The 27,872-nt window shown below is 40.9% G+C and overlaps 3 protein-coding genes across 3 annotated transcripts in view; 1 reads left to right on the top strand and 2 right to left on the bottom strand.

Annotated features, from left to right (window-relative positions):
* The window catches only part of LOC115003692 (poly(A) polymerase type 3-like), a 981,812-nt gene that overhangs the window by 190,419 nt on the left and 763,521 nt on the right, over positions 1-27,872 (bottom strand). The window lies entirely within an intron of this gene.
* Positions 678-24,971, bottom strand: tshr (thyroid stimulating hormone receptor). Its single transcript, XM_029425578.1, has 10 exons — positions 24,802-24,971; positions 18,374-18,445; positions 17,251-17,325; positions 13,534-13,608; positions 12,933-13,007; positions 12,118-12,195; positions 11,494-11,562; positions 9,296-9,373; positions 3,195-3,383; positions 678-2,746 (listed from the first exon to the last, which is right to left on the bottom strand). Exons 1-10 carry the CDS (start codon positions 24,969-24,971, stop codon positions 1,291-1,293), a joined length of 2,337 nt encoding a protein of 778 aa, XP_029281438.1. The 3' UTR covers positions 678-1,290.
* The window catches only part of cep128 (centrosomal protein 128), a 43,752-nt gene continuing 41,557 nt past the window's right edge, over positions 25,678-27,872 (top strand). The window contains 5 exon segments of the mRNA XM_029425574.1: positions 25,678-26,449; positions 26,605-26,691; positions 26,804-26,936; positions 27,160-27,278; positions 27,583-27,674. Of these exon segments, the coding sequence (XP_029281434.1) occupies positions 26,282-26,449; positions 26,605-26,691; positions 26,804-26,936; positions 27,160-27,278; positions 27,583-27,674 (599 nt within the window). The 5' untranslated portion in view covers positions 25,678-26,281.

Genomic DNA, 27,872 nt, shown 5'->3' with positions numbered 1-27,872 from the left:
TCAATATCGCACAGCTCACATGTGTCTCAGCTGTATTTGCTTTAAGCTCTCCAGGCAAAGGCAAAGCTATCTCTGCTGATTGTATAAGTCACTTGTTTCCGTAAGAGGATGGAAAAATATCACGATCATACTAGAAAAACAACCATGACATTCCAAAAGAGAGACATGGTTTTAACAGTATATATTTGTGATTATCATACCAGTCTGTAATTTGTAGAAAATTGCTAATAATCAAAATATTGTCTTAGGTTTACTTTTGTAATTGGATCACATGCTCTCGGGAGATGAGGACAGACCTCTGTAAACTGTTTTGCTGGATAAATGTGAAAAAAGTGAAAGTTAAAATATTTGGTTACATTAAAAAAAACCGCAATAACACAGAAAACAAAAGGACACAAATATTTTATGAGTCTAAGAAAGTGATACAACACTTTGGTGCAGGTATAAGCCACATGAAGGTACTTTTTCAAAGTCTACTTTGAAAAACCACTAGTTTCTGCTTTCCATTCCATTCCATTAAAATATTATGCTATACCTGTCCATATGTACTTTTCAGTTTCAGTTTACAGACAAAAAACACCGACAATGTGTCCTGTTATTATCCATAAATCACCAAACACTGTCGTCTTTTTACAATATATTTTTATTGATAAGACAATAACAAATGCAGTGTTTTTAGATTCATAAACTGGAAAACGTTTCCACTGTGAACAGCACTGAGCCAGCAGTCTGTCTTTTGAATACAATAAACAAGTATTTATAGGGCGCCTCTGAAAGGTCGTCTTATCATAGAACATACAACAAATTAAGTGTTTTAAAAATCTGTTATATTTCCCTGTATATCAAAACTAGACTGTGCAGAGATCTTTTAAAATTAAACTCTAAACTAAATTATAGATACAGAAAGAACATATTTTATTCATAGTTATATATGTAGGTTTGACTTTTTATCTATTACTAGATCACATCGTCCGGTACAATATCTGTACTATTTTCCCTTAGAATAATCTCTGTTCTTTTCTAGCCTGTCCCTCCAAATACAAAGGACCATAAGTGAGATGAAGTCGGGCTCACATTTCAGTGATACTTGATATTCTCCAACAACTGGAACTATAAAATCATCACAGCCGAAATTGTGAAAACAGCTGAACTTGGTCTGAAAACTGAAGCAGATACAGAATACTAGAGCTTTCTGTTAAATATCCAAACAGCTCTGTCCACAAACACTTCAAGGCCTGTCCTCTCCCCCCTGAACCTGTCTTGCTTTGCTCCCTCCAACTGGTATTTGCCTCACGTATTCAGGCTCTGGCTCTCTTCAGGGCTTGTCTGCTGGCAGACTGCAAGGTGGTAGGTATGTCCGGAGCACTTCTTCAGGTGGATGGGCACCTCTTCCTGGCCTCCACTTCCACCTTTCCTAACCTTATCCTTGTCCCTACGGACCTGAGATATCCCGCTGCTGCCCTTTGACGAGACCGTCTGGCCTCTGAACAGCTGTGCTCGTTGCTGACAAAGGCCCACCTTACTGAGGAGGATGAATACATCCCCCCTGAAGGCCTTAGTGAAGATGGCGTAGAGGAATGGGTTGGCACAGGAATTGAGCGGGTAGAAGAGTACTAATAAAATCTTGGCGTTGGAGACAGTGATGAGCGGTCGGTCCAACACGGCTGACATGGCGTAGAAGGAGATGGGCGCCATACACAAGAAGTCAGTAAAGATGAGGACAGCCATGCGCTTGGCGATGTTGGTGTCCTTGGATCCAGAACGGTAGTGAGGGTTATGCACTGCGCAATAGATCTTAAAGTAGCAAGCGCAGATAACAAGAAAGGCCAGGATGTTGAGGACCAGCACTAACAAGATGTAGATCTGAGCCACTGTGGACTGGGTGTCCATCGGGAGACAGATGCTGACCTTCTGGTAACTGCTCACCCCAACCAGTGGGAGAAGGGCCAGAAGGAGACAGAAGATCCAGCCGCCTAGCATCACGGCTGCCGCATGGTGCAGACGCAGCTTACGATCCAGCCGCATGGCAAAGGTGATAGCGTACCACCTCTCCAGAGTGATCACCGTCAAGGTGTAGACAGACAGCTCGCTCGCAAAGACCGTAAAAAACCCGGCAAGTCCACAGCCAGGACCCGTCTGCCAGTCTATGGCGTGGTTGAAGTACTCGGCTCGTGTGAGGAGGTCTACAGAGGCGATGAGCAGTAGATAAATCCCCATGCACAGATCTGCAAAGGCCAGGTGACACATGAGGAAGCGGGAGACCGAAAGCTTGTAGTGGCTGGTGAGCAGCACCAGGAGCACCGCCACATTTCCCAGAACAGCCAGCAGACTCACAAACCACACAGACACTCGTAGGAAGCCAAACCCCATTATGTCCTCACAAGGATTGAACTCATCGGGCACTGGTACACATGTCACCTCCTCTCCATCCTCACACACCACATAATCGTAACGACTCTCAAAGTCTTGGCTGGTGTCCTCCTGGGGGTTCTTGAGGGTCTCTCCGAAACCCACATCCTCGTCTGGCTGGCCCCCAAAGTAGGCGTGGTAGTGGAGGCTTCCATGGAAGTCACCTCTCCTCCAGTCTTGCTGGGACTCTCTGTGGCTTTCGTCATTTGGCTCCTGGTCAGGGATTGTTTCCACCACACCATCACCTTGGAGGGACGGCATGCCGATAGGCCCCACAGAGCGCTTGTGATGCTGGTCGTATAAAGCAGTCAGGTTACAGATGATGTACTCCAAAAAGCTGAAAAACATACACAGATTGAGGAATTATACATTATATTAAACAGACCTGGCTTTAACCCTCACTCGCACTCAGTGTCAAATCAAATAATTTAATTTATATATCCAGTTGAAGAAAAGGGATTACTGTTTTGAGAGTCATTATTAGTCTGGCTCAACCTTCTTCCTACAACAACAGCAATGAGTGACACTAATTATGTCAGCACTGTAAGAAGTTATAGGTAAACACGTCAGAGAGTTGATTCAATCCCTGCCAAGATCCACACCATACAAGTGCAGCTGCCCCACTCACCGTGGTAGACCATCCAAATACACAAAAAACACAAGAGCATGTTATTGGACGCTGTTTGTCTTTCATGGACACACTTCTTGTGATGCCTCCACTTGACTTTTCTGACTCTCATAAGTACAGTCAACGAATACAAAATGAGGAATTGGCGAAAGCTCACCCTCGTTTCTTTTTGAGGTTTTTGAAGCCGCAGCAGTGGCTGGGGTAGGTGAGATTGGCGATGGTGAGGTGCTTGAAGGTATTTATGGGCGGCAGTTTCTTGAGGGCCCAGGCATTGTGCGCCTTCAGCTGCCGGAGAGAATCCATACCTGTGGCCGGCAGGGAGGTGATCCCTGTTAGGGATACGTCTCTTTAAGACAGAAAGGGAATGAAAGAATTAAAGAAGATAAATCAGATGCATTAATATAGATTTTAGGTTTCTGGTTAACACAATGGTAGAGTGGTGATGAAAGGAAAACAGAGGGGGCACCAGAGTTACCTCCAATGCATAGGACCATTCTTGGCAATGTCCTAGCCCCATTTGCAGTTATTCAAAGGTCATTTTTGTATTTTTCCCCTAAAGCTTTATAATGCTGAGGTCACATATGGGGCTAAATTATGCCCCTGATACAGGTAATAACGTGCACCTTTCTACATACCCCCATCCTGTAAGAATGCACTTACTGGATGCTAATAAAAAATATTGAATACTATGTTTTCATCTGACTAACTGAAAGAACAACAAGCAGTCACCACACAGTACCTTCCAAGACCCTGGAATAAACTTACTATCAGCAAATCTACAGAGGAGCCAGACACGATGAGACTAGAGATGTGTATGGATTAAACAACACCTTCCATCTGTTTCCTAGAGTGAGCTCCTCTCTACTCCATCTTTAAACTATTACATATGGTATTTCTTGCGCTTGGCTGTCATGCCAAAGCCAGCTCAACCTCATCAGGACAAAGACATGCATGGGATTGACAATCTTATCGACATCTCGTGTGATCCCATTATCAGGACATTTCACTGTTCAGCACCAGACACTCCCCCCTTCCAGAGGCTATGTTCTCTTTTGCTTTCTTTAGTTTCCTAACCCATTAAATATCTAAGTCATTGTATCTACTGATTAATTTGATTAAATAAATAAAAAACAAGCCAAACCATTTCAGATTTTCTAAGAGCTCAGTTGTTGTTTTTTAGTCCCATTGCTCTCCCCACTTCTGTGCCCTCTGCTCTTTTTTCCTCTCATGGGGCACATTGTGTAAGGCTGTAAAAAAAAGAATGAAAAAAAGGCACAGACTGAGTGTCAGTCTGATTTTGTCATTCCCAGATGTTTAGCTCATGAACTCATGGAGGTGACCTCACTTAGGACATGTTCCTCAGTGGAACAGAGGAGGAAGACCTGCACACGAACCCCATTTACCTAACCAAACACTTAATGGATAGATCAGAGCCATAACAGCAACTAGATAGCCGTGGTAAAGGGTTTTGGCAATCAAACACCTTTTTAAAACGGAGACTTAGTTTTAAAAACCTTGAGTATGGCAAAAATGATGACAGTATCAGAGAAACGTCGGAAGTTTCTCTCTCCCACGCTTGCACACAATGCGTTTCAGATTTCCTGGTCAAAGACACAGCTGTGGTGGAATGGTTTTTACTCCTTGATGATATGCTATCCATTTTGCAGACATGTCTCATCCAGTCTGCACATGAGGAAATTGTTCAAATCTATCTTGACATGGTGTGAATAATTAAATTACCAAACTAGGCCTATTATTTATTGATGTATACACTTTCTAAATGGTTTGCTATATGCAAATTTGAAATATATCATTGAAACAGTAATACTTCCCTTTCTTGCCGAGAGATGAAAAGATCAATACCACTTACACATATCTTGTTTGCCTTCTTCGTACAAAAACTGTCATCTAACTCTCAGTAAGAAAGCGAATAAGCACGAAGAATAAGCACGTTGTACATCATGCAACAAGAGCCACTGTGGCCAAAGTATAACATAGAGAAGCCAGGTGTATCGCCCTCTCCCTCCCAAACAAAGAACAGTTGATCTCACTCAATTGTCCCTTACAGTCAAGATGGCGCCAAAGCAAACATTTATTCATCTCATATTGTGCCTATTTTTAGTGGATCATATCGGGTATAGAATTAATCTGCAGATGCTCCGGTTCAAAATGAGAACAAACCCAATGTCAGTATTTGAGAAACGACAAAGGCCAAAATATGGCCTGCAACAGACTAGGTATGGTTTGTTTTCAGCCTAGCCGATCGCCAGAAATGCGTTTTCATTCTGCATGATGATTAGTCACATGTACTTCTGTTTGTTGAAGGGCGAGTGTGTATTTTTGAAGAAATGGGCCTTCGGAACAATGGACATTTGAATTGTTAAATGGGTGAACAATATGACCGGGGGTGTGATCCAAAGGGTTAAAAATAAATGTTTAATTTCATCTTGACTTCAGCTATCCTTAGATCCTTAGCTAGTGTTCATCATACCAGACCAAATAAGACTAAAGCAGTAAAACCCCTGACTCAGAGGGTGGGTTTTCTTGCTTATGAGTTTAACATTACATTTGTAAGAGAATACATGCTTTTTCTTCTTTCGAAAGTTACATAGTCTTGCTTTAAAGTAGGCTACAACTAACTACAAACACTGAAGTATGCAACCAAAACCAAATTCCACCAAGATCCAATTTAACAAATATATCAATTTAATGTCCAAATGTTTAGGTGGTAACAGTAATAGAAAGATAAAATCATATAACATAAATCAGACCTGGGCATTGTACGGCCTGCGGGCCACATCCGGCCCTTTGGCCGGCCCTGTCCGGCCCGCGTGAGGACAATCGTAAATTATAACATATAGATCGTGTGCATGTGACGTCACGCTTATGTCCCAACCCGTAAATCAGCCATGTTGGATGATATACACAACCAAGACGGCGCCCGTTCGCGTGTGAGTTACTGCAACAATTTGTAATTTTCTTTGTATTTAAACGTCTAAGATTGAAAGAAAATGCCAATCGTGTGCGCAGTGTATAATTGTCGTCATAGCGCTACTCGTGACCCAGAGAAACAGTTCTTTAGATTTCCTACAATCATCAAAAATAACGATCCACAAACGAGGGATGAATTGCTGTCTACCGAACGCTGTAAACTGGTTTAACAACATAACTCGTGAGGATTTAACAGAAGAAAACGCACAATTCACCCGTGTGTGTGTGGCGTCCACTTTATATCTGGTAAGAGCTCATGCTAAAGCTATGTTTTCAATGTTTACGTTAAACATTTGTGCTTATATACCCGAACACTGTAAGACCTTACTTCTCCATATCGCTGACTGGTAAATACGGCACTTTCTTTACATGTGATGGCAGCCATTTGCTCTTTTCTTCTGCGCATGTTTTTGTTTGGCTTATTCTTGAGACTACTTCACTTGCGAAAAGCAAAGCACCAATGTGAGAACATGCTTCACTTAATCCAGCCATACAATCACAGTGTGCGAGGATAACATTGTCGCTCTTCTCACTCACAAACCACGGCTTGAGCGGTGTATCTCGAGCTCTTTGAGAGTGATTTACACGGGCATGGACGAGCACCCTGTCATCTTGCACTGGTTTGGTAAGAAGACTACCAACCCAGCCAGAAACAAAGTCATTATAAGCATCTAAGCTCTTGTATGCCTTCATTTGTGTGTTGGTTGCCCACGACGTTTGTAGCACAAGGTAGTTCACAATATCCGGATATTCAATCAGCGGTAATGAATCTAAATCCTCAATATAATCCGACGGCTTTAGCGTGTACGGGTCACGGCCGCAAATTTGGACTTTTTCCTCTGAATCTTGCCTTTGCAGAGGACTCCAGAGAGTCAAAATACTTTGAAGAAGTCGGAGTTGTTGTTGTTCGCTTTAGACGCCATTGTTGATTTGTATATCATCCAACATGGCGTTGCACGCATACGTCACACAGTTTTGTCACGTGTTTGCACACTATCTATATGAAAAAGTATATATATTTTTTTAACAGCACCCTTTTCAAAATAAAAGCAACACCATTGTATTGCGTGCATGGTGTAAATAACTTTCTAACTGTGTTGCTATTATTTTGAAAAGGGTGCTGTTTTTCTTTATTTACGTACGCGCGCTGCGCGCGTGAACAGCTACAAGTAATGCTGGCCGGCTAGCCCTCATAATGTCCGCTCACGCCAAAATAAGAAAGATTGATACAGAATGCCGCGTTTTCAAGAAGACATGGACTGCTAAGTATTTATTTACAGAAGTCAAAGGTAAAGCCGTGTGCTTAGTTTGTGGTGCGCAGCTCGCTGTGTTCAAGGATTACAATTTGAGTCGCCGTTCAAGAGCTTGTCTGATGAAGAGCGGGAAAAGGAGTCGGGTGCTTTGCTAGCTAAACTGCAAAACCAACAAGGACTTTTTGAGAGCTGCGATGTACGTGAGTGACACTGCCCAGCTACTCATCTTCCTACGTGGGATAACTAAGGACTTCCAAATCACGGAGGAGCTGGCAGCCATGCAGTCAATGAAAGGGACAACAACAGGGAGGGATGTGTTCACGGAGGTAAATGCATGTGTGGACAATTGGGACTGAAATGGGACAAGCTGGCAGGCGTGACAACGGATGGTTGTCCAAATCTAATGGGGGAACAATGTTGGACTTTGAAGAGAATGCAGTATAAAGTGACAGAAATGAACCCTGAACAGAAATGGGTATTTCTGCATTGTATTATACGTCAGGAAGTGTTGTGTAAGTCAGTTCTAAAAATTAACCATGTTGTTGATGTTGTAACTAAAATAGTTAACTTCATCAGGGCAAGAGCTTGTTTGATGTCAATCACAGTGACAGATGTTTTGTTGCACTTTTGGAGAAAAATGAGACTGAACAGTGTGACATAGGCTACCTCACAGCTGTCAGGTGGCTCAGCCTGGGCAAAGAGTGTCTGAGAGAAGAGTCAAGACTTCTGTGAGAAGAAAGGAAAAGACGTCCCACAGCTTTCAGATGCAGACTGGATGGCAGACCTTGGTTTTGCTGTAGATGTGACTGCACTAATGAATTAACTAAATGTCAAACTGCAATGCAAGGGCCTTTTTGTGCATGAAATGTACAGCGCAGTGAAGGCTTTCATGAGAAAGTTGCAGCTTCTCAAGCCAAATGGAGGACAACATTCTCACCCACCTTACTGAAGGAAGCCACACCATCAGCTGATCACCTCCACAGGTACTCATCCATGTTAGAAGCACTGCCTGGTGAGTTTTGGAGGCGATTTCAAGACTTTAAAACAGTTGAGAATGAAATGCACATGATTTTTCCCCATCTACATGCAATGTGGATGATGCACCCAGTGATGTTCAGCTTGAACTCATTGACCTGCAGTCTGACACACTTCTGTCAGAGCACTTTGGGTCAGTCTCACTGCCTGAGTTTTACTCTTCCCTGAAAGAGGAGAACTTTCCACACATGAGGAGACCTGCTCAGAAGATTCTGGTCCTCTTTGGATCGACCTACATGTGTGAACAGACATTCTCAGTGATGAAGTTCAACACATCCAGATACAGATCCTCTATCACTGATGATCACCTGTCAGCTGTCCTGCACATATCCACCTCAGACATTCAACCAGATGTCAGTGCACTTGTTCAAGCCCAAGACAGACTGGATGTTTCTCACTGAACAAGTGAAGTGAACTGAAAAACATCAAAAGCACTTATTGCTTTTTGTATAAAGTTGATTCATTGCTTATCTTTACATACTGTAAAACACCTTTTCAGTATTGGTTTGTGAAGATTAACATGTTAAAAATAAAATACTGTAACTGTAATGATTGTTTTTACTGTTTATTTTTACTGTTTATTACTTCTTTAGGAGTATTTTCCTATTTGACCCACTCCACAATTTCATATATTTATTTGAAGAGAATATCCTTATTATTTTGATTACCAGTCGCAGCTAATCAAAATATATAATGTACTGCTTTTTACAATGGGAGAAAATTAATATTGAGCAGAATTAAGTTCAATTTATTGTTGATTCGGCGCTCCAACACAGCTCAGGTTTCTCATGTGGCCGCTTCTAAAAATGAAGCGCCCACCCCTGACATAAATGGATGTAATTGTTTAAATACTGTGTCTCACCTCTTGGAGATGATTAAGTTCAATATTATAAGGTACTGTATGTGAGGTAATAATTGTGTGTAATTAGAAACAGAGTTGATAAGAGCAGCTCAAATCTGAAAGCTTTCAGGTACTTACAGAAGCATGGGGCCGCTGATGGTGCCCCCAAAAGCCCTTTCATCCATCTTGGTAAGATACTTATTCCTGTGAAGGTCTCTGGACAGGAAAGCACAAATCGAAGTTTATTAGGAGAAAAGCTATGCCTTCACATTTCAATCAGACTGACAGAGGCGAGGCATGGCATATTTTTCCAAGCCTCATGACTGCACATTTCTCTGTTTATTTTGACTTATTTCAGGGGTGAAACATGACAGAAAAAGGTCTCACTCACATTGTTGATTCAAATTAGACAGTATAAAATGTGATGGCGTTCTCCTCAAACACACTGTGTACCCTCACTACACATCTCCCCAAATCCCTTTAATCTAATAAGGATAATAGACCTGTGAGGGGTGTATTTGTCTTGGTCAGGCTGTGCTGGGATCAGTTCTCCTCAGAGCAGATCAAGAGCCAACACAAATACCCATGTGCGAAGACTCACTGGTATACGACCAATGCCTTAATTAAGCTCGTATAAGGACCTGGGATGTGTGTAGGTGTTGTAAAAGAGGAGAGGGGGCGTAAATTAATATCATTAATACTTCATATCCTGGATCCTGAACCAGCGGGTGACAAGTAGAATGAAAACATGTTGCGACAAAAGAGGTCAGTTATCCAACTAAGGCTATTAAATACACAAGTGTGAAATTGTTTTCTTCAAGTCTGGCACAGATGTAGCATCCAGTGTCTATGAGTGCATGGGAGATGGTAACTCTTAATGCATGCTTCCTGATACCAACCTTTGGAAACATATTTCCCAATGAAAACTTGAGCTTACTAATCAAGAGCTGGGCTTCGGCTCTTTTTGAGTACATATGAGAAGGCCTGTAGAGCCAACTGTGATCACGCTGCTTTTTTAGTGCAATTGTGGGTAAGGAAATACACATGCCAGATGTCAGAAATGGTTTAATCCAGACAAAAATACTGAGCAACATAATCTTTTGAGAAATGTAAGACCTCTAAATCGACTGATTTTAGTGTCCCAGTGAAAGATATTGTACCAGATGAAAAAACAAATTTAATTTAATTTGATAAAAACGCTGTTTAAACTGAAAACAAAGCGAATGAAAAATAACCCATGAACCTAATACACAAGTAACACCATAACACTGCTCTGATTATTCTGTGTAATAGTGGGTTTGTTTGTTAATTTGTGTATGAAATTGCTGTATGAAAATTGTAGCAAAACTTCTACATTTTGAGAAATGCACTCCGGCCTATTTGTTTTTTTTTGCCGAAAGTTAGATGAGAAGATTGATACCACTCTCATCTTCGTATGATTCATATGAAGCTACAGCCTATTAGCACATTAGCATAAGCTAGCAAGATTTAGCACAACTAAAAGCACAAGAAACAGCTGAAATATTAACCTCTAAAACTACAACCATAGACTGAGTATAAGAAGTGGACGTAGTTACCGTGGTTTGTGGACTATGGTTTTGAAGCCTCGAGTTTGGCATTTTTTTTCATCGCCATCTTGTTTTTTGATACCAGAAGTGACACAAGAAATGGAGCGAAGTACAACTGAACGCTGAACATGACATTTTTAGGCGACCACATGTTACAATTAACTTCCATGAAGTGAAAACGCACTGTGAAAGGGTGAAAGTTGTAAGGCATTAGCACGGAGAGCACCCATAAGGGACAACACCGTGGTAGCTAGTCAATCACAAGGTAGCCACGCCCTAAAGCTAGCGAGTGAGACCATAAAGAAAATAGAAGTAGGGTCATTTTCTCATAGATTTCTATACAACCGGACTTCTTTTTTAAATTAATGGACTCGCCCCCTGCTGGTCATTAGAAGGAAAACAAGTTTGAGGCACTTCCGCATTGGCTTCCCTTTTCAGGTTGTCGCCTGACTACGACATATTGTTGTTAGACTTGGGTTTTTATACAGATTAAATGAGCTATGACGTGTTAATAAATCAGTTCTAGAGGTGCCTGGATGCAGATTTTCGTTAACAGAGCCAGGTTAGCTGTTTCCAGTTTTCTTTTAGCAAAGCCGAGCTCAATGGTTGCTTGCTTTAGCTACATATTTAGTGTAGTCCTACAGACATGAGAGTAATATCAATCCAACTCTCTCCAAAAGTGCAAATACGCATATTTTTCAAAATGTCTAATTATTCCTGTAACAGTTGTAAAAACAATTAAACACAGAGTTTCTATGAAATGCTTACACTTGATCTAGCTTGGTCCCATTGAAGGCATGATGTTGGATTTCTCTGAAGCCATTATCATAGAGCATCCTGGAACAAAAGAAGTTCATATAGTAACATCAAAACAACAACACTGTTTAGAATTAGCCTCTTTATCTCATCTACTTAATGAATGTATTTTCCATGTACTGATGACTCTGACAGATAAGTAGAACCGACTTGTTTCAGATTCTATTTTGACGTTTTATCTGTCTTATTATGTCTGTGTTATTCAACCAACATTTTCTGTAACATGCTGTTTTGTGGATTATAATTGCAATGCCTCTTCTCTTGTCTCTGTACTTGTTTGTGCTATCTTTGACAGATTCAAGTGAGTTCAGTGTGAGGACATGTTTTGAAAATGATACTTTTGGCCAATCCACACTACCTCTAGTGGCTATTTTAGGGTTTGGATTGGATTTAGGGATAAAGGTTCACTATGTATTTACCAACTACAGTTTCCATGTAGTTCACATTTTCCTTTCACATTTTGTATGAAAGTGTATGACACAAACATACATGTAAATGCATTAAGTGTAAGCAGTTCTTTTCTATACATTTAGGCATGTGCATATCTGCATGTGGTTGCTCTTGCATATGTCTTACACTGTCAGCACGTCACTGGTGATGCCATGGAATGAGTTGGCTGGGATCTCAGTGATGTAGGGATGATCAACAATTTCCCTGCAAAGGAAGACACCGAATAGAGAGGAAATGAAGTGATGTAAATAAATACCTTTCACTGGAAAGTGGCACAGGGAGGAATGTAGTAATGAATGAATGCTCACGTATTATGGCTCAGTAGGAAAATTAAACTACATAGAGTTGAGAGGGTGATGACAGAAAGATGCGAAGATGTGAGTATAGATTTCTCATTTCATGCAGAGGGTTATATACAGAAAGGCAGATGCTTATTGAATCAAAAACAAAAACAAAGACACACACACACACACACACACACACACACGGAGAAAGCACAAACTCTGCGTATGTAACATTTTGTATACCAAGAACACAAAATCTAATGTATAAAGGGAAGTGGTCTTGTTAGGGGTGACATTTCTCAAATTTGAGACCACATTTCCCACAATTCCTATACAATGTTGTGTTCCAAACAAAGTCAAAGGCTTCTTGCCCTTTTTACATAGAATACAAAGTAGGGTAAATGTGTAAACTGTAATTTAATTATTTATTCCTTTCGACATTACAGTGGAAGAACCCTTCTATCGTTCTTAAGCAGTATAAAATATAGTGCATGAAAAAGCTGCTAATCTTGCTGACAAGTCTTGTTGGTTTCTGAAAGCTATAGTAATGGCTCTGAATTAACGTAGCAATGAATTGCTGGTGTTAAAATGCCACACGTAGCATTTCGAGCTAGCATATAAATTATTGTGCTTAGTTTCAAAGTTATAGCAACTTACAGTAGGAAGTTCATGTCATTAGAGTGGATGTTGCTCAAGTCAGGGAAGAGAGAAAGGCCGGTGTTGAAAAGTCCCCTGAATAGCAAGAGGATGGAAACAGTCAGGACATACAGTGGACACAACAGAGATGTTATGAAAAGTGGTATATGACTTTCTTATTATTAATCCTCTGTGCGAGTATATCAGACAAAAATGTAATGCAAAAGCATAGTGAGCATTGCAATTGCAAAAACAGTCCTAAAGATCTGAGTTTAGTAAAACCAAACAGGCCAATGGTCTGGTTACAAGACTGGATTCTTAAAGGACTTTTAAGAAATCATGAGATCGGGGAAAATACATTGAATTTTTTCTCAAAGGTTCAGAGTCTGCAGTCAATTTTCTGAACCAACCCCGTACCACTACATTAAACTCAAATGCAACATGAGTCATTCTTTCCCATACTGGGACACACAATGCTATGAGTAGATCACAATATCTAAATTATTTCCAGACTCAAGCATTTTAAAAATAAACCCTCCATCTTTTTGTATTATTATAATGCTGTCAATATATGGAATTCAATGACAAAAAGAGTTTAAAAAAGAGAAGAGAAAACACTCACAGGTATTTGAGGTTTGGGAGATTTTTGAAAGCTTCTGGGTCAATGTAGGCCAGACTTTTTGCATTACGTATATCTCTGAAACACCAGACAAGTAAAAAAGATGTCCTGAAAATGCACTTAAAAACATAAAACAAACTCATTCAGAGCAAAAGTGAATGACAGAAGTGTGTGTGGTGGCACTATGAAATTATTTGGACATACATTTCGAAACACACTGCATTAAAACTTGCTGACAGAACAGGACGAGGTGCACGCCAGTGTGCGAGAGAAGGGAAACTCGGTGCAGACAGCCAGGGCCGGAAGTTGAGTCCAATTAGTGTTTCATTAGTGTGTTTACTCTGGTCCGCCCTGGGCTGGACTGAACACCTCTCTCTCTGCAGTCTGAGGCAATAGCATGTGGTGCTCTGGGACGTGTGTCCTGGCCCTCCTTCACACACCTGGCCGACCACAGTCAGCGCAGTAGACAGACGTGGTCAGGTCAATGGAAGTCACTGAGTGGGAGAGGTTCATCTTCTGTATAAAGACTAGAGCTTCACTGAAATATTTATAACCAATAACCTATGACAGTGTCTGTTAAGCAGACTATAACACTCCTGAGTGGCAGCACCTGTGATGGCTGAGTTGTCACAACTCTTTGAACTCCAGAGGGTCAGTCATACAATGCTGTTGTGAATTTGATTTCCTTTTACTTCCATCCATCTATCCATCCATCGTCTACCTCTTATCCGGGGTCGGGTCGCGGGGGCAGCAGCTCCAGTAAGGAACCCCAATCTTCCCTTCTCCGGGCCACATCCTCCAGCTCCAACTGGGGGATCCTGAGGCGTTCCCAGTGAGGAGATATAATCTCTCCACCGAGTCCTGGGTCTTCCCCGGGGTCTCCTCCCAGCTGGACGCGCCTGGAACACCTCCCTAGGGAGGCGCCCAGGTGGCATCCTTACTAGATGCCTGAACCACCTCAACTGGCTCCTTTCAACGTAAAGGAGCAGCGGCTCTACTCCGAGTCTCTCACGGATGGCTGAGCTTCTCACCCTATCTCTAAGGGAGACGCCAGCCCCCCGTCCGTTTCCTTTTACTATTGATTTTCTATTGATAAAGTTACAGCCATGGTGCATTTGGTTGGTGACGTTGACTAAGCAGTCTGAAAAGGTTTGTGCTCTTGAATCCAGCCTACTAAAAAGTAGAATCCGGTTCATGTTGTCAAGGTGAACTGTACCATCCTCACGTAGGAAAACAGCCTGCCCTGCATAAAAACTTAAAAGAGGCTGTTCAAATGCAAAAGATAATCAATTTGTTTCAAACCTCGATTATATGACCATCAAATTGGACATCAAATCGTTCACTTTTATTTTATGTTTTTAACACATTGTCACAGTTGACATTGTGCATATTTTTGCATCTTAAGAGCCTCTTATAGTTATTTGTCAGTATGTCGTCATTTCTACATGACATCTACTGTATGTGGTCATGTTAAAGAAGTAATAGATGATGTGGTACTAGGGAGCAGCATAGCAATTTGCCAACACAAACATGGCTGTGTTGCCATTAACAGATGTGTATGCTCATATTAAAGTATCGCATTAGAAAAGCTGTATGGAAACAACTAAATTCGATTAAAACTTCCACAACTGCGCAAAAACAAATGTGCGCTTGCATGATGTGGTTTTTGCTGAAAAAGAGTTGATGCCCTAAATGGGACATGAAAGCACCTTTACTTATGTTTTGACGTAGTGAACATTTAACTCATATGATTGATCAGCTGATTCCACGGTAGGTGTCTTCCCGGATTTTCCAATATCGCCGAAAACAAGGCTTCAACAAGTACTTCAGAGACCAAAGTAGACCTCTCTCAATTCCTTTCTAGTAGATGGGTTAGATGGCCAAAGCAACTTGTTTTCTTTCTGGTTCTCAACTTCTACTTCTTCTAATCTGTTTCCTGGCGGATTACAGCCATGTGTAAAGCGTTGCCTATACCACCAACTTCTTTTCAGTCCAAACCAGTTGATGAAACGCACCTAATTTGCATCTCTTTTTTGCAACATTTCTTGACAATTTAACTGAACCACAACTATTGACTATATCATCATCCTATAAAGTTCATTAGCAATCCTTTTAGCTTTGTTATGGTCTCCACCAACTCCTGAGAACAATCTGGCTCTTTAGTTTCTAAATGCTCCACTATGTTCAACAGCTTGTTGCGAACTTTCTTTGTCTGCTGTTTGTGTGTTGAACAGGTAGTATACAGTGTGTTTATCAGAGCTTTTTTACTGAAAACCTTCTATGGCTGGAAATTAGGGTTATGAGAACGGTGAGATAAAGTTGGAGGCCAAGACAACCAACCTGAAGACACTGTAAAGTTCCATAGAGCTGAGGGAAACAGCAGAGTCTGCTAATGATTTCTAGCCACAAGCAACTCCTTTTACGTTTATACATTTTATTTTTATTTTTATTTTATTTTGATCCATAGTTAATACAAATATATTGATTAATGCAGCTTTAACTATCCACTTAATTGTAGTTGTTGCTGCTGTAAAGATAAAATACATACATTCCTTTGTGCCGGAGTTTATTCCCCACAAATGACCAAAAATGTAGAAGATTTTATAAACTGTGTGTATGCATAGGTTTGCCAATAGATTTATCTATAAAACTGAGATTTATCTATATAAAAAAGTGTTCATTTTGGCTTCCAGTAAAAACCATAAATTCTTGACATTGGAGGCTTCACTTGATGGTGGTCTGATACTTCACCCAGCCCCCTCTGAATTCTCAGCTCAGACTACAGTCTTTAGATCCACAGCTGCTGTCGGCCTCAAGCAGCCAACAGGAAGTAGAGCATTAATTTGTGTCTGACCCTGAAGGAAACCTGAGAGAGATGCCATTATCTGATGTATGGCAGTACACCACACCAATCAGTGGCAAATAGGCCCCGGAGATCCAAAACACACCCCTAGAACACTGATACAACTCTCAGCTCGCAGCTTGAATGATTGTTTCTGTCTGTATTTTGATGTCTGAAATAAGCAGCTAATAAGGAGAGACTAAAATGCATGTCAAATTAATTTCTGTAGCTGTTAATCAAAGCTACCGTCTCAAACGGCTACACATGCCCACATTTTATACAGTAACGAGTGGAAACAAATTACGTACACAAAAAGGATGCTGTAACTTGGAACAAATCATTCACAGAGGCAGGAAGTCTTGCAGTAATATATGAAGTGCTGGGAGGTGTTCTGCTGGAAAGTGTGTGGTCCACCAGGAGACTCAGCCATAAATCTCTATCCCATAATTGAGAATAAAGTGCACCTTGCTAGCCTTTTTTCCCCTGAGCTGCCTTAACAAGAGCTGGAGCATGATGAAGACAAGGAGAGAATCCACATACTGGCTGTTGTTCGGGCCCCTGTTTAGACCAAGCTCAGTAATAATGCGCCAGACAATAAGTTCTTTCATCAAATGGAATTGTTTCTCATCTAATTTGCATGTTGTGATACAACAGGGTCGGTTTTTGTCAATTTGCATTGTGAGTGAGGCCAAATTGCTCTGATGAGGAGCAGTTCAGTGGCGTGTGCAGGAGAGGAATAAGCTTCTAATGTGTTTCTTCCTTGCTTTCATTTGCTGCCGGCAAGGTTCAAAATTAAGCATTTTTCTCTCTCCAGAGAGCAAATGGAGCAGCTTAATCAATAAAGATCGATAAAGAGCCATTTCCCTTTAGTTACTCACATGTGGATGATTTTCCTCAGGCTGTAGAACGAGTGCCTCTCCAGCCTCTGAAGCGTCACGTCCACCGATATGGATCTAAAAGAAATACACAGAGCTTATACCAAATCTAAAGTACAAATTGTCTTTGTACTATCAAAATAATGATGTTTTTTAAACCATCTGTCTAACTAGGCGAAATATAAGACATGTTTTTATAAATGAGTTTGAGTGTGTGGCTCTAAAAAATGATTCTAAATCCTGCAACTCTTTCCTAAATATATCAACCCAACTTGCCTAAAGCCTCCAAACTCATGGGTAATTTTACAGGTATGCACCTCACATATACATTACCCAATCATCAGTCACTCTGCTCCCATTTGTTATTACTTGATACCAAGTATGCTCTTTAAATAAACCATGAACTTAGCACTCACACAACCTTAAAGATTATGAGAAAAAAACACAACATACTGTATATTCTGTTTACTTAGTTATTCATAGGCTCTTAATAAAACACGGCCATGTTCACAAACAAAAAAAAAGAGCTTGTTTTCGAGAATCTGGCTAACATTTTGTTGGTTTTTTATATCATGCAGTCTATCATTTTATCTGGAGAGCGAACAACGAGTCAATGGAAACGCTGGCTGTGAGCACTTGTGGCTGTTTGAGGCTTACAGTAAACTTCTCATCCCTTCATGCATGACTTGGACGCAGGCGTCGGACTCAGCGGCTTGGGATCAAGTGTATATTTTACCTCTACACAGAGACTACACCTCTACTGGGAGTCTAAAATCACCACGCACCCAAAACTCTCTGCTGAAATACCTAGCAGCCAATGTCCAAGCCCAGCTGCGGTTGAAGGACCAACATTCCTATTGAAGGAACGCATTAGCGCTTCCAGCTGTGCCCAGCTGTGATTAGGAGCCAGCGGTGATACTAACCAGAGAGCACATCAGCTGCTTGGGTGGGAGACAGAAGGGATAGGGGTGGGCAGTTTGAACTGGGATAGGTTTTTATTTTTTAAGCAAAGCAGTTGAAAGGCAACAGGTGGATAACACTGTGAAAGGTTTGTGTTTGAAAAGCAGTTAATGAAAAGTGTACAAGCCTTGAATGTAATAATGCTACTGAATAAATTGCCACTCACATCCTTGAGATGTTGACCATGTTGGCAAAGGCGTCCGCTGGTAAGGATGACAGGCGGGTCTCAAAAAGCCATCTGATTGGAAAATAAAGATTTCAGTTGTCACAAACACATTTTACTGTAATGGTTTTTAGTCATTAAGGTGTTCTTTGACATTTTTAAAAGAAGTACTAGACATTTTGGCAAATAAACGCATCCACTTTCTTGCAAAGAGGTAGATGAGAAGGCCTCTCTCACATCTGTAAGGTGAAAGGAGAGCGGGAGAGAGGGAGAGCCTTCAGCTATCAAGCTCCTCTCCAGTGGAACCAGCTTCCAGTTTGTGTTCGGGAGGCAGACACACTCTCCACATTTAAGAGTAGGCTAAAGACTTTCCTTTTTGATAAAGCTTATAGTTAGGGCTGGCTCAGTTTTTCCCTGGATCAGCCCCTAGTTATGCTGCTATAGGCTTAGACTGCCGGGGGACACCTCCCTGGTCTCCTCCTTCTCTTCCTCTCTCCTCCCCTCCCTCTCTTCTTCTCCCTCTCTATCTGTATGCATTTATGTAAATGTATGTTACTAACTCATCATCCGAGGCATCATCCCCGGAGTTTCTGTGTCTCATGTGGCAGGTTGCCACTGATAAAGTTTATGTCAGGATCAGGAATCGTGGCTGCGTCTGCTGCCCTGGTCCTGATGGGGAAGCCTTTTTGACATTTTCCTGGATTCATCCATACTTTCTCTTTTTCAACACAACATAATTTCTGTCAAATGTTGTATTTGTACTATGTTGTTTATCCTGTACACACGACATCTATTGCACGTCTGTCCGTCCTGGGAGAGGGATCCCTCCTCAGTTGCTCTCCCTGAGGTTTCTTCCATTTTTCCCCCTTTAATTACGGGGTTTCTTTTAGGAAGTTTTTCCTTGTGCTGTGCAAGGGTCTAAGGACAGAGGGTGTCGTAACCTGTACAGTCTGTAAAGCACACTGAGACAAATGTATAATTTGTGATATTGGGCTATACAAATAAATTTGATTTGATTTGATTTGAAAGTATGTAACTGGAGCTAGCAGCGGGTTAGCTTAGCTTGGCATAAATACTGGAAACAGCCCAGAGGTAACAAAATGTGCTTACCAGAACCTTAATTATTAACAAGTTAAATCTTCTTTGTTTTATCTGTTAAAAAATTAATAAAAGTTTGATAACGATATATAGTGGTTTTACGGATTGTAATTTTGGTCTGGAGCACTTCCTGGAGTCTCGGTTTGCTGTCTAACAATTGCTCTTGGCCAAGAAATAGTCAGCCCCACAAATCCCCGTAAAATGACAAATTGATGTTTTTACACTTAATGTTTTGTACAGACAAACAAATGAGATATAACGTGTTAGATTATTATTTAGAGGTTCTGGCAGGTGGATTCTGTTACCGTTGGACAGAGCAAGGTTAGCTTTTTCTTTGTCTTTATGCTAAATTAATCCTGGCTGTAGCTGCATATTTAAAATGAGCAGTATCAATCTTCTCATCTAACTCAAAAAGTCAAAATCTCTATTCTTGAAGAGACGAGGCTAAAATCTTGCACCTGGAATTTTAATGCATTGTGGAAATGCTCAACATTATTTTTGCGAGTGGTTCTGCTATCAATATGTAAATTTCACATGATAAAAAAAAGGGAAAGACAAATAAAGAAGGCCCTACACTGATACATTTCAGAGTCAGATTATTTGAAGCACATGGTGAAACAGACCCCCCCGCTCTATTCTAGGAACATGGGAAAAAACAAAGCCTTTGGATCTGACTAGATCTGAGCTGGCAGCCAAATCAAACAATGTCTGGGTCTGTTTAGGACCATGTTCCAGATAATAAGGTTAGGACCTTAGTGTGTCATACAAATGGACTTCCACATTGTTGTCCCAATGTTACCGTTGCACTGTAAAAGGGTTACATTATGAGAAAGAAACTATTTAGAATCTATATTCTTACATTTTACCCCCAAATCAAACCTTTAAGCTTGTTGCCGTTTTTGACTAAACGGAAGAGAAATAAAAAATAAATGGGTTCTTCGTTGGCTCATGCTACACCCTTCCACCACAACAAACAAACAAAGCAACAAACGGAACCGAAAACATAACATTCTTGCGGGAGGTAATAAGCGTATCTCCTAAAATGTTTAACTTTAAGAGAACATTGCTGGCACTTTTACTTAGCTGGACAAAATATGTTATTTCTTCACTGTGATCTTGCTGCTTATTTTGTTGTGGTGGATTTGGGGATCACAACATTGTAATAGAGAAAAGAGATTAAGATGGTAGCCACATGTGCTGATGTCCTGTTGTACTGGTGCACATTCAAAGCTTGTTCCACCACATCCTGTCTCAATTAGCAACGGTGTATGCATCCATTTGGAATCAACACCATCTTTACGCACCTTTGGTTCATCAGGGGAACAATAGACTAATTCAGAGGCTGAGATCTGGCCCACGCTCTCATGGGGGGGGGGGTTAGTCAGTCCGTAGACACGAGAGCACAGCACCCTGCACGCGCTTTGACAAACTCAAACAAACAGAGGAACAAAGAGCAGACCCTGACACCAAACACCCCTGTTAGAACCGCGCTGTTTCGCCACTGCGCTCAAACCCAAATAACCAGCATGGATTTTCTCTCAGGAGCGCAGGGAGAAGACCAACGAGCCCATCTCGGTGGCTTGAGGAGAAAATTACTCCCCCAATTTGTCATTTTGGATAGAAACCCGAGAAAACAAACAGGTTGGGAATTGAGTTTGAAGTGGGCAGAAGCCGCATAATTCATAATATTGCCAGCATTTGATTGACAACATAGCTGTGTTTACTATGGGCTCGGTCTCATTCTGATGTGTAATGGTCTGTGGTGCCTGCTACAGAGTTACATATTCTGCAGGCAACATGCAATGTGACTCAATGAAAACTTCTATCGTGAAGCAATGCTCTCTGAAAATAATAAATTGTCTTCTCAGTCAGAATGCTTGGATATGCACGACAGAATACTTTTATTTCATTCATTTCAAGATTACATTTCTTTTCTCATAAATACGTGGGGTAAATATTGCAGAATTTAAAGTAACAGTCACAATTTCCATTACACGACCCATCAGTACAAATTAATAGCTGTGAAACTGTCAGTATTTCCATTAATCTCAGCTCCAGCTAATCATGTTCAACGTCCTACTTCTTATTTTACAATTAATCCCAGTGCTCATCTGTTACCATTCAGGAAACAGCATTAGAATTTCACTCTTCAGTCGGTTTTATTAGATGAGAGGTCGAGGGACGATGAATATAACGACTTATCACATGTTTAAACTCCAATCCAAAAATTCTGAGGTTTTTGAAAGACTGGAGCTGCTGTGATTTCCCCTATTTTCCCTTGAAGTCTTTTTTTCCTCTTAATTATTCTCAACTGGAGCTCTCTGGGTGTTTGAGAAATGTGCTGTAAAAGGTAAATATTGTATTTGAATGCATCGTCCAGACGCAGTCGGTAGTCACGCTAGGAAGGCTTTAAGCGCGTCTGTGCTTTCCTTTCCACCTCTCTGACTCCCACTGACACATGGAGTAACCTCCACAAATACACTCACACAAAGGACTCCAATCTCTAAGTATCCACATGTGCAGACTCGCACACAGACATGCACAGACGTCTGCTTTGCATTCATATTTTGTTTTGTGAATACAACACATTTTCCTCAATTTTAACCAAACTCTTATGTTAATAAAATGTTTTTCCCATCTGACTTTTTTAAAATGATTGTATTGATAAAGAAAAGTTTAAAAAGCAATTTGAGAGAACTAAAAAGAAATAGTTTTGGGACGCTTATTTGCTTTCTGGCAGATAGTTAGATGAGAAGATACCACTCTCATATTTGTAGTTAGATATAGTTAAAGAGCCAGCATCCAGCGCCATTAAGCTAAGCTCAGCACAAAGACTTCCAACAGGGGGAAACAGCTCCTTCCAAAGGTAACTCATTTAGCCTCCCAACTCCTCTAAAGGTAACACATTAACACGTAATAGAGTTCTGCAGGAACACAGCTTTTTACTTTACAAAAGTTAAAAACATTTGTGAAGACTATCACAGAGTGTAAGTATCATAATGTTTTGTTAGACACAGAGCTTACTTTCTGCAATAATCCAAAATCCAAATGAAAAGTCCCATTGGCTTTTTGTCCAGGGAACCAGGGCGATGCTAACTTCCGGAATGGCCAAAATACGTCATCCCTGCATTTCATTTGTTTAATCCATACAGAAAAAAGTGTTTTGATGCTTATAGAGGGGGTTATGGATTGGACTGTGCCCCCCCCCCTTCTTCCATTATATACTTATTATATAACTCAGGAAGCAAATAATATTTCCCAAAATGTTGAACTTTTTTGTGGTATTTGAACTGTTAGACCCAAAGACAAGGTTCCTATCGTGCACATTCTTAGTTGAATTTTGACCCCGTCAAAACAAAGTCAAGTATCTATCTAAGCTCCACAAGTGGCTAACTTGTTGGCCTAACTGGCCAGTGGGACTGACCAGGGCAGCAGGGTCATTCATTCCTCAGTGTGTGTACAACAAAATCTATCTCCCTCACGCCTCATCTGCTAGAACATCGCGCTTAATACACAGTCTATTTTGGGCTTATTTGGCATATATTTTTATCAAGAGGGGTGGCAATCCAGCACTTGGTGACATGCTTTCATGTCTATCTATCCTCCTGGAGGGCTCTGGTTAAACTTTGGGCAGGAATGTGTGGAAATTGTAGGGGACATTGGGGCACGTGGTTAGGTGAATTGGGGCAGTGATCGGGAGATAATTTTATGTGATGGGTGCTGTTGGAGGCGATGCAAAGTGGTGTTTGGGATTGAAGGATGGAAGGTGTTCCAATAAACTGTAAGAAAGGAATGAAGATTATCATAACATCGTGCAGGACATTTGAGAGCCTTACATCAGTGCTTTTGAGGAATTTTTTGTATGAGCGAGAACAGAAGGCTATTTTAAATTCTAGGAAGAGTACCAAACTGGTTATTTCCACAACAACATCACCAAAGGTTCAGTTTATTTAGTGTAACAGTACTGTCTGATTTAACACTCACGAATGCTGATTTCAATGGAAATACCCTTTCTACCTCTTTCAGTTCTATGTTTCCACACATAGAGTCCCTCTAAAGGGCATGTGTTTCCATCACTCAAGGCCGCGGCAGACTCGTCGCTCTCTGTTGCAACATTTTTGCCCTACACTTGAGCAATTTAGGAAATGTAAAAGCCCAGCTACATTTTTCAGAGTTGACCCTGACATATTACATCATGTCGGCTCCCAGGAATCTTAACGGATTCTTTGGGGTCTCAGATAACAAGCCGCATATTGCACACAGATCAGCTGTTGGTTAGATACATTTTCCTTTTACAATTATGGTGGTTTAATTGCCCACGGCTAACAGAGTCATAAACAATGTAATGATGACAAGGTTTTTATTTTTATTTTTATCATCTATTAAGTACATGAGTGAAAGAAGATGTAAAGCCTTCGATACAACTTGCTGCTTTTCTCCCCTTTAACCGTATAACAGTCTAAATTGAAAAAGCAATTCGAAGATGCCATATTAGACTCTCGGAAAGTCCAAAGGGGATCACGATGTTGCTGATGTTTTATTGGAAAATAATAATCGAAAGAAAATCACTAGATAAAATCACTATGATTCAAATAGCGTTCTGTGTAATCTTCTGAACTAGACATTCTGCGTTTCTTCTCTTTCTCTCACTGTCTCCAACTATCCTCATATTTTATAGGCTACAGTAAATATACAACTACAAGCCTCAGGGGCAATTAATAATGTGTAGACATTAGGTAATGTAGTGTACATGTGTAATGATAATTAAAGACGTGAATGAAAAACCCCAAACCACAACTAAATAAAAAACCACAAATAAAGAGAAAATCTACTACATATTTGGGAAATTCAGGTTTTCTTTTTAACATGTTGAGTTACATGTATACCTGCTTTGTTTTATATGATTGTTATAATGGTGGACTAATGGTTCAGTTGTTCTTAGTATTATTATAATTTAGTAAAGTAATGTTTTACTAATTTTACAGTCACTAAAACATATTTCATATATCAATTAAGCATATAAATTATTTATAAGATTGGTGTTCCAAGATTCACATCATTTGTACCCATGGATGATTTTACACCAAATCAAGAAGTCACACAAGTCACACTTTAACATAGCATGTAAGTCATACATATAATAGAGTAAAGATAATACCTTAAAAATGGAATAACTACTTAACATCACAGACAGCCTCAAAGTCCCTCTGGGAGCACTTGCAAGGAATATTCATGATATTATAATGATTTTTCCTCGGGGGCACTTTACATTCAAAATGCATGAAAAAAGCAAGAGAATCACTTTTACATATGCGTTTCGTACGCCTACTTACAGTGTCTCCGTGCTTGCTGGAAATCTGGGGAGAATATCAATGTCAAAGCAGGAGATTGTGTGAGTCTTCCACTCAGAGCACTTGCAGACAGCAGGGCAGCGGTCAGCCTCCGACACGGTGCTGATAGGCAGAGTGACGAGCGCAAACAACGCACATGTTATCACCTGCATGCTGCTCACTGTCAGTCAGCTCAAAAATATCTCCAGAATGACTTCTGTTTTTCTTGACAGTCCTCTTGGTGTCCACGACAAGTATTTATAATAATGTAAGTAAGGTAGCCTAATCGATGATGTTTTTGTTGGTGCGTAATCCTCAGGTGGAGACAGTGGAGCTGGACCGGAGTGTTAGGCTCAGTTGTCTTTACAGGGCCCCAGGAGTTTCTGTGAGGTTGTGAAGGTGGGGATGATGTAGGACGGACAGCTTCAGCTCTGGTGGATTTGGAGGTGGTCTTCAACTTTGAGGGGAGGGTGGACTTCTGAGACACTCTTGTGTTAGACTCGAGAACAGTTTCTCCCCCCCCCCCCCCCCCCCCCCTTGAGCCGTGCATTTTATTGTAGTTATTCTGTTCTATACAGTAAATAATATCCTACAGTATATATGTATTATAGTTATTCCCAATATATTGTAGCCTACCATAGACGGATAACTTAAACTGTCCATTTCAATATATATTAATATAATTTTTTTCCTTTTATTATGAAGAGTTTTGTTTTTTTCTTGTGCGGTAAACATTTCTCTTCTGTATTTTCTCTCCTTTTCTTTTTTTTCTTATCTTTTCTAACTGATGAGCGGCAACACTGGCGCAAACACATTCCTTTGGACAATGTAGTTCACAAATAGTAAAGTCCCACACTACTCCATGGTCGGCAGCATACATTTCCCGGCATCCTTTGGAGCCGCTGTGGTCTGTTGTTTTTTCCTGCTCAGACGCGGCTAGTTCAAGTTGCCATAGCACAGTTCTTCTGTTAGCTATCACTCCCAAAGCTAAACACCTACGGCTTTCGTGTAACTTATTTACAGCGGCAGCATTTATCTCCTCTGTTCCCGCTGGACATATGCAGTGTTTTGAAGTTTTCACGTTAGTGTCACAAGGCTAAATGAGTTGGCTAACGTTGGGTTAGCTAGCTAACGTTCATAGTAGATGCCACTTGTTGCTAGCCAGGAGGAGCATCTCTCAACAATGCCCCGCACAGTGATTGATTGGGCCAGTTTGAATTGTAGTGTTTTGCTAGTCAGATAGCTTTCTGTCTCTACGGGTTGTTACGGTTACGATGACAAAGCTCCCATATCCGCTAGCTATGACACGCATATATATAGTTAAAAAAGCTAAAAAACAACCCAGTTTGTTCGTTAATCTGATTAACGTTGCAGTTAACGGTTAGCGTTTAACTAGGCAAGCTAGTGCTGGTCACTAATCGTCAGATTTGCCTAGTCGGCCGTTTTTCGTCGCCTCCACCGTAAACCTGCCCTGTCCCAAACTATGGCTACATCCAGTGAAACGGATTCATATGATAGGGATCGGGTGCACAGGCCTCGGGGGCGTGAAGCCCACCACAGACCTGGCCGGGACAGGGGCAGAGCCAGTGGAAGTGATGGTCGACCCGCAGATATCTCCGAGAAGATCAGCACACTGGCAAGCACTTTACAGGTACCGGTACTCTGCTCTGCCTCATGAGACACCGACCATCATTTAAAATATAAGCTTCCCTATACACCTTGGGTCAATATGTTTATTTATAGCGTGCATTGGTTCTTAAAATCTATTTCAATAATTGTTAACTAAAAGCTTATTGTCTTTGGCAGGACACCAGTAGGAACTTGACCAAAGTAGACCGGATGCTGGGCCATTACAGGGAGCACACAGATGATCAGGCTGAAGCCATGACTCTGGTCAGACACCTGTTCAATTCATTATAATTTCTTTACATTCAAATACATAATACAAAAAAACATTACTTATTGGAGCTATTTTGTGTCTGATTTTTGTCTCCCCCTGCACCAGCTTAGGGAGAACTTGGAGGACTCCATCAGTCAGCTGCAGTCACAGAGGGTGAGCAGATCCAATGGGGCTCTGAGTGCTTCAGCTTCTGCCTCCACTCTGCATACCAGTGACCTGGAGGCTTGCTCGGGATCCGGTATGGAGTAATAGAAATAATTTTACTGTCAGCTATCCTCTAATTATGGTCTTACTTCTGGATAATGTCACAAAAAAATTAAACATAAAGGCAGCTAACACAGTGATAATATGAAACAAACATAACATAACACCTTGAAAATGTTGTGCAGTGAGTTTGTTTGGTTCTCTGGCTCCTGCTTTAACCCTTTGTTAATGTACAGTATGTAAATCTTTTATTACAGATGGCCAGCGTTTCTACCCTACTTCTCCATTAAGAGACTATACAGGCCCTCCAGGCAATAGACGGAGGTCTCGGTCTGCGAGTGTTCGCTTCAAGGATGCCAGCCTGACTGGAGATGATGTAAGGAATGGAGACAAACCAACTCAATCAGTGCCACTTGCTACTGTCATGTAGTGCCAGACAGTTTCCACAAGAGGGCACACTGAGTCAGAAACACTGACATGAAATAATGCTAATCTTGAAGGGGCTAATATTTAGGCCTATATTGTGTCTAGGAGTTCCTATTTGTTTTTTGATTCTACTTTTCATGATGGTTGCAACAAATGTGCATCTCCGTAAAGGCAATGATAGCCAACATTTTTGCTTTACTTTGCTTGTGTATAATGTTTTGTATTCTTCATAAGTCTGTGGCTGTCTCACATAGGTTCACACTTTGCATCAATCCTTGAGGGATCTGCGTTGTGACCAGCTGAGAATGTCTGATGAACTGGATAGAGAAATCCTCAGGAGAAATAGGTATCTGAGGAGAGGGGCACATTCTGAACATCAAAACAGTAAATTTGTTTCCACATAGCACATTGGCACGTACACAAATGAACTCCTATTCAGCCAGTGTCATTTTTATAAGACAAGGTGACCGAGTTGAACCTCCAAATGGTGTTTTGCTACCTGCCATAGTAACAAATTGTGTAAATGGTCTCTCGATCCACAGAA

The sequence above is a fragment of the Cottoperca gobio genome, chromosome 24 (genome assembly GCF_900634415.1).
Source record: "Cottoperca gobio chromosome 24, fCotGob3.1, whole genome shotgun sequence".
Taxonomy (NCBI): domain Eukaryota; kingdom Metazoa; phylum Chordata; class Actinopteri; order Perciformes; family Bovichtidae; genus Cottoperca; species Cottoperca gobio.
This window is presented reverse-complemented; position numbering and strand designations above follow the sequence as displayed.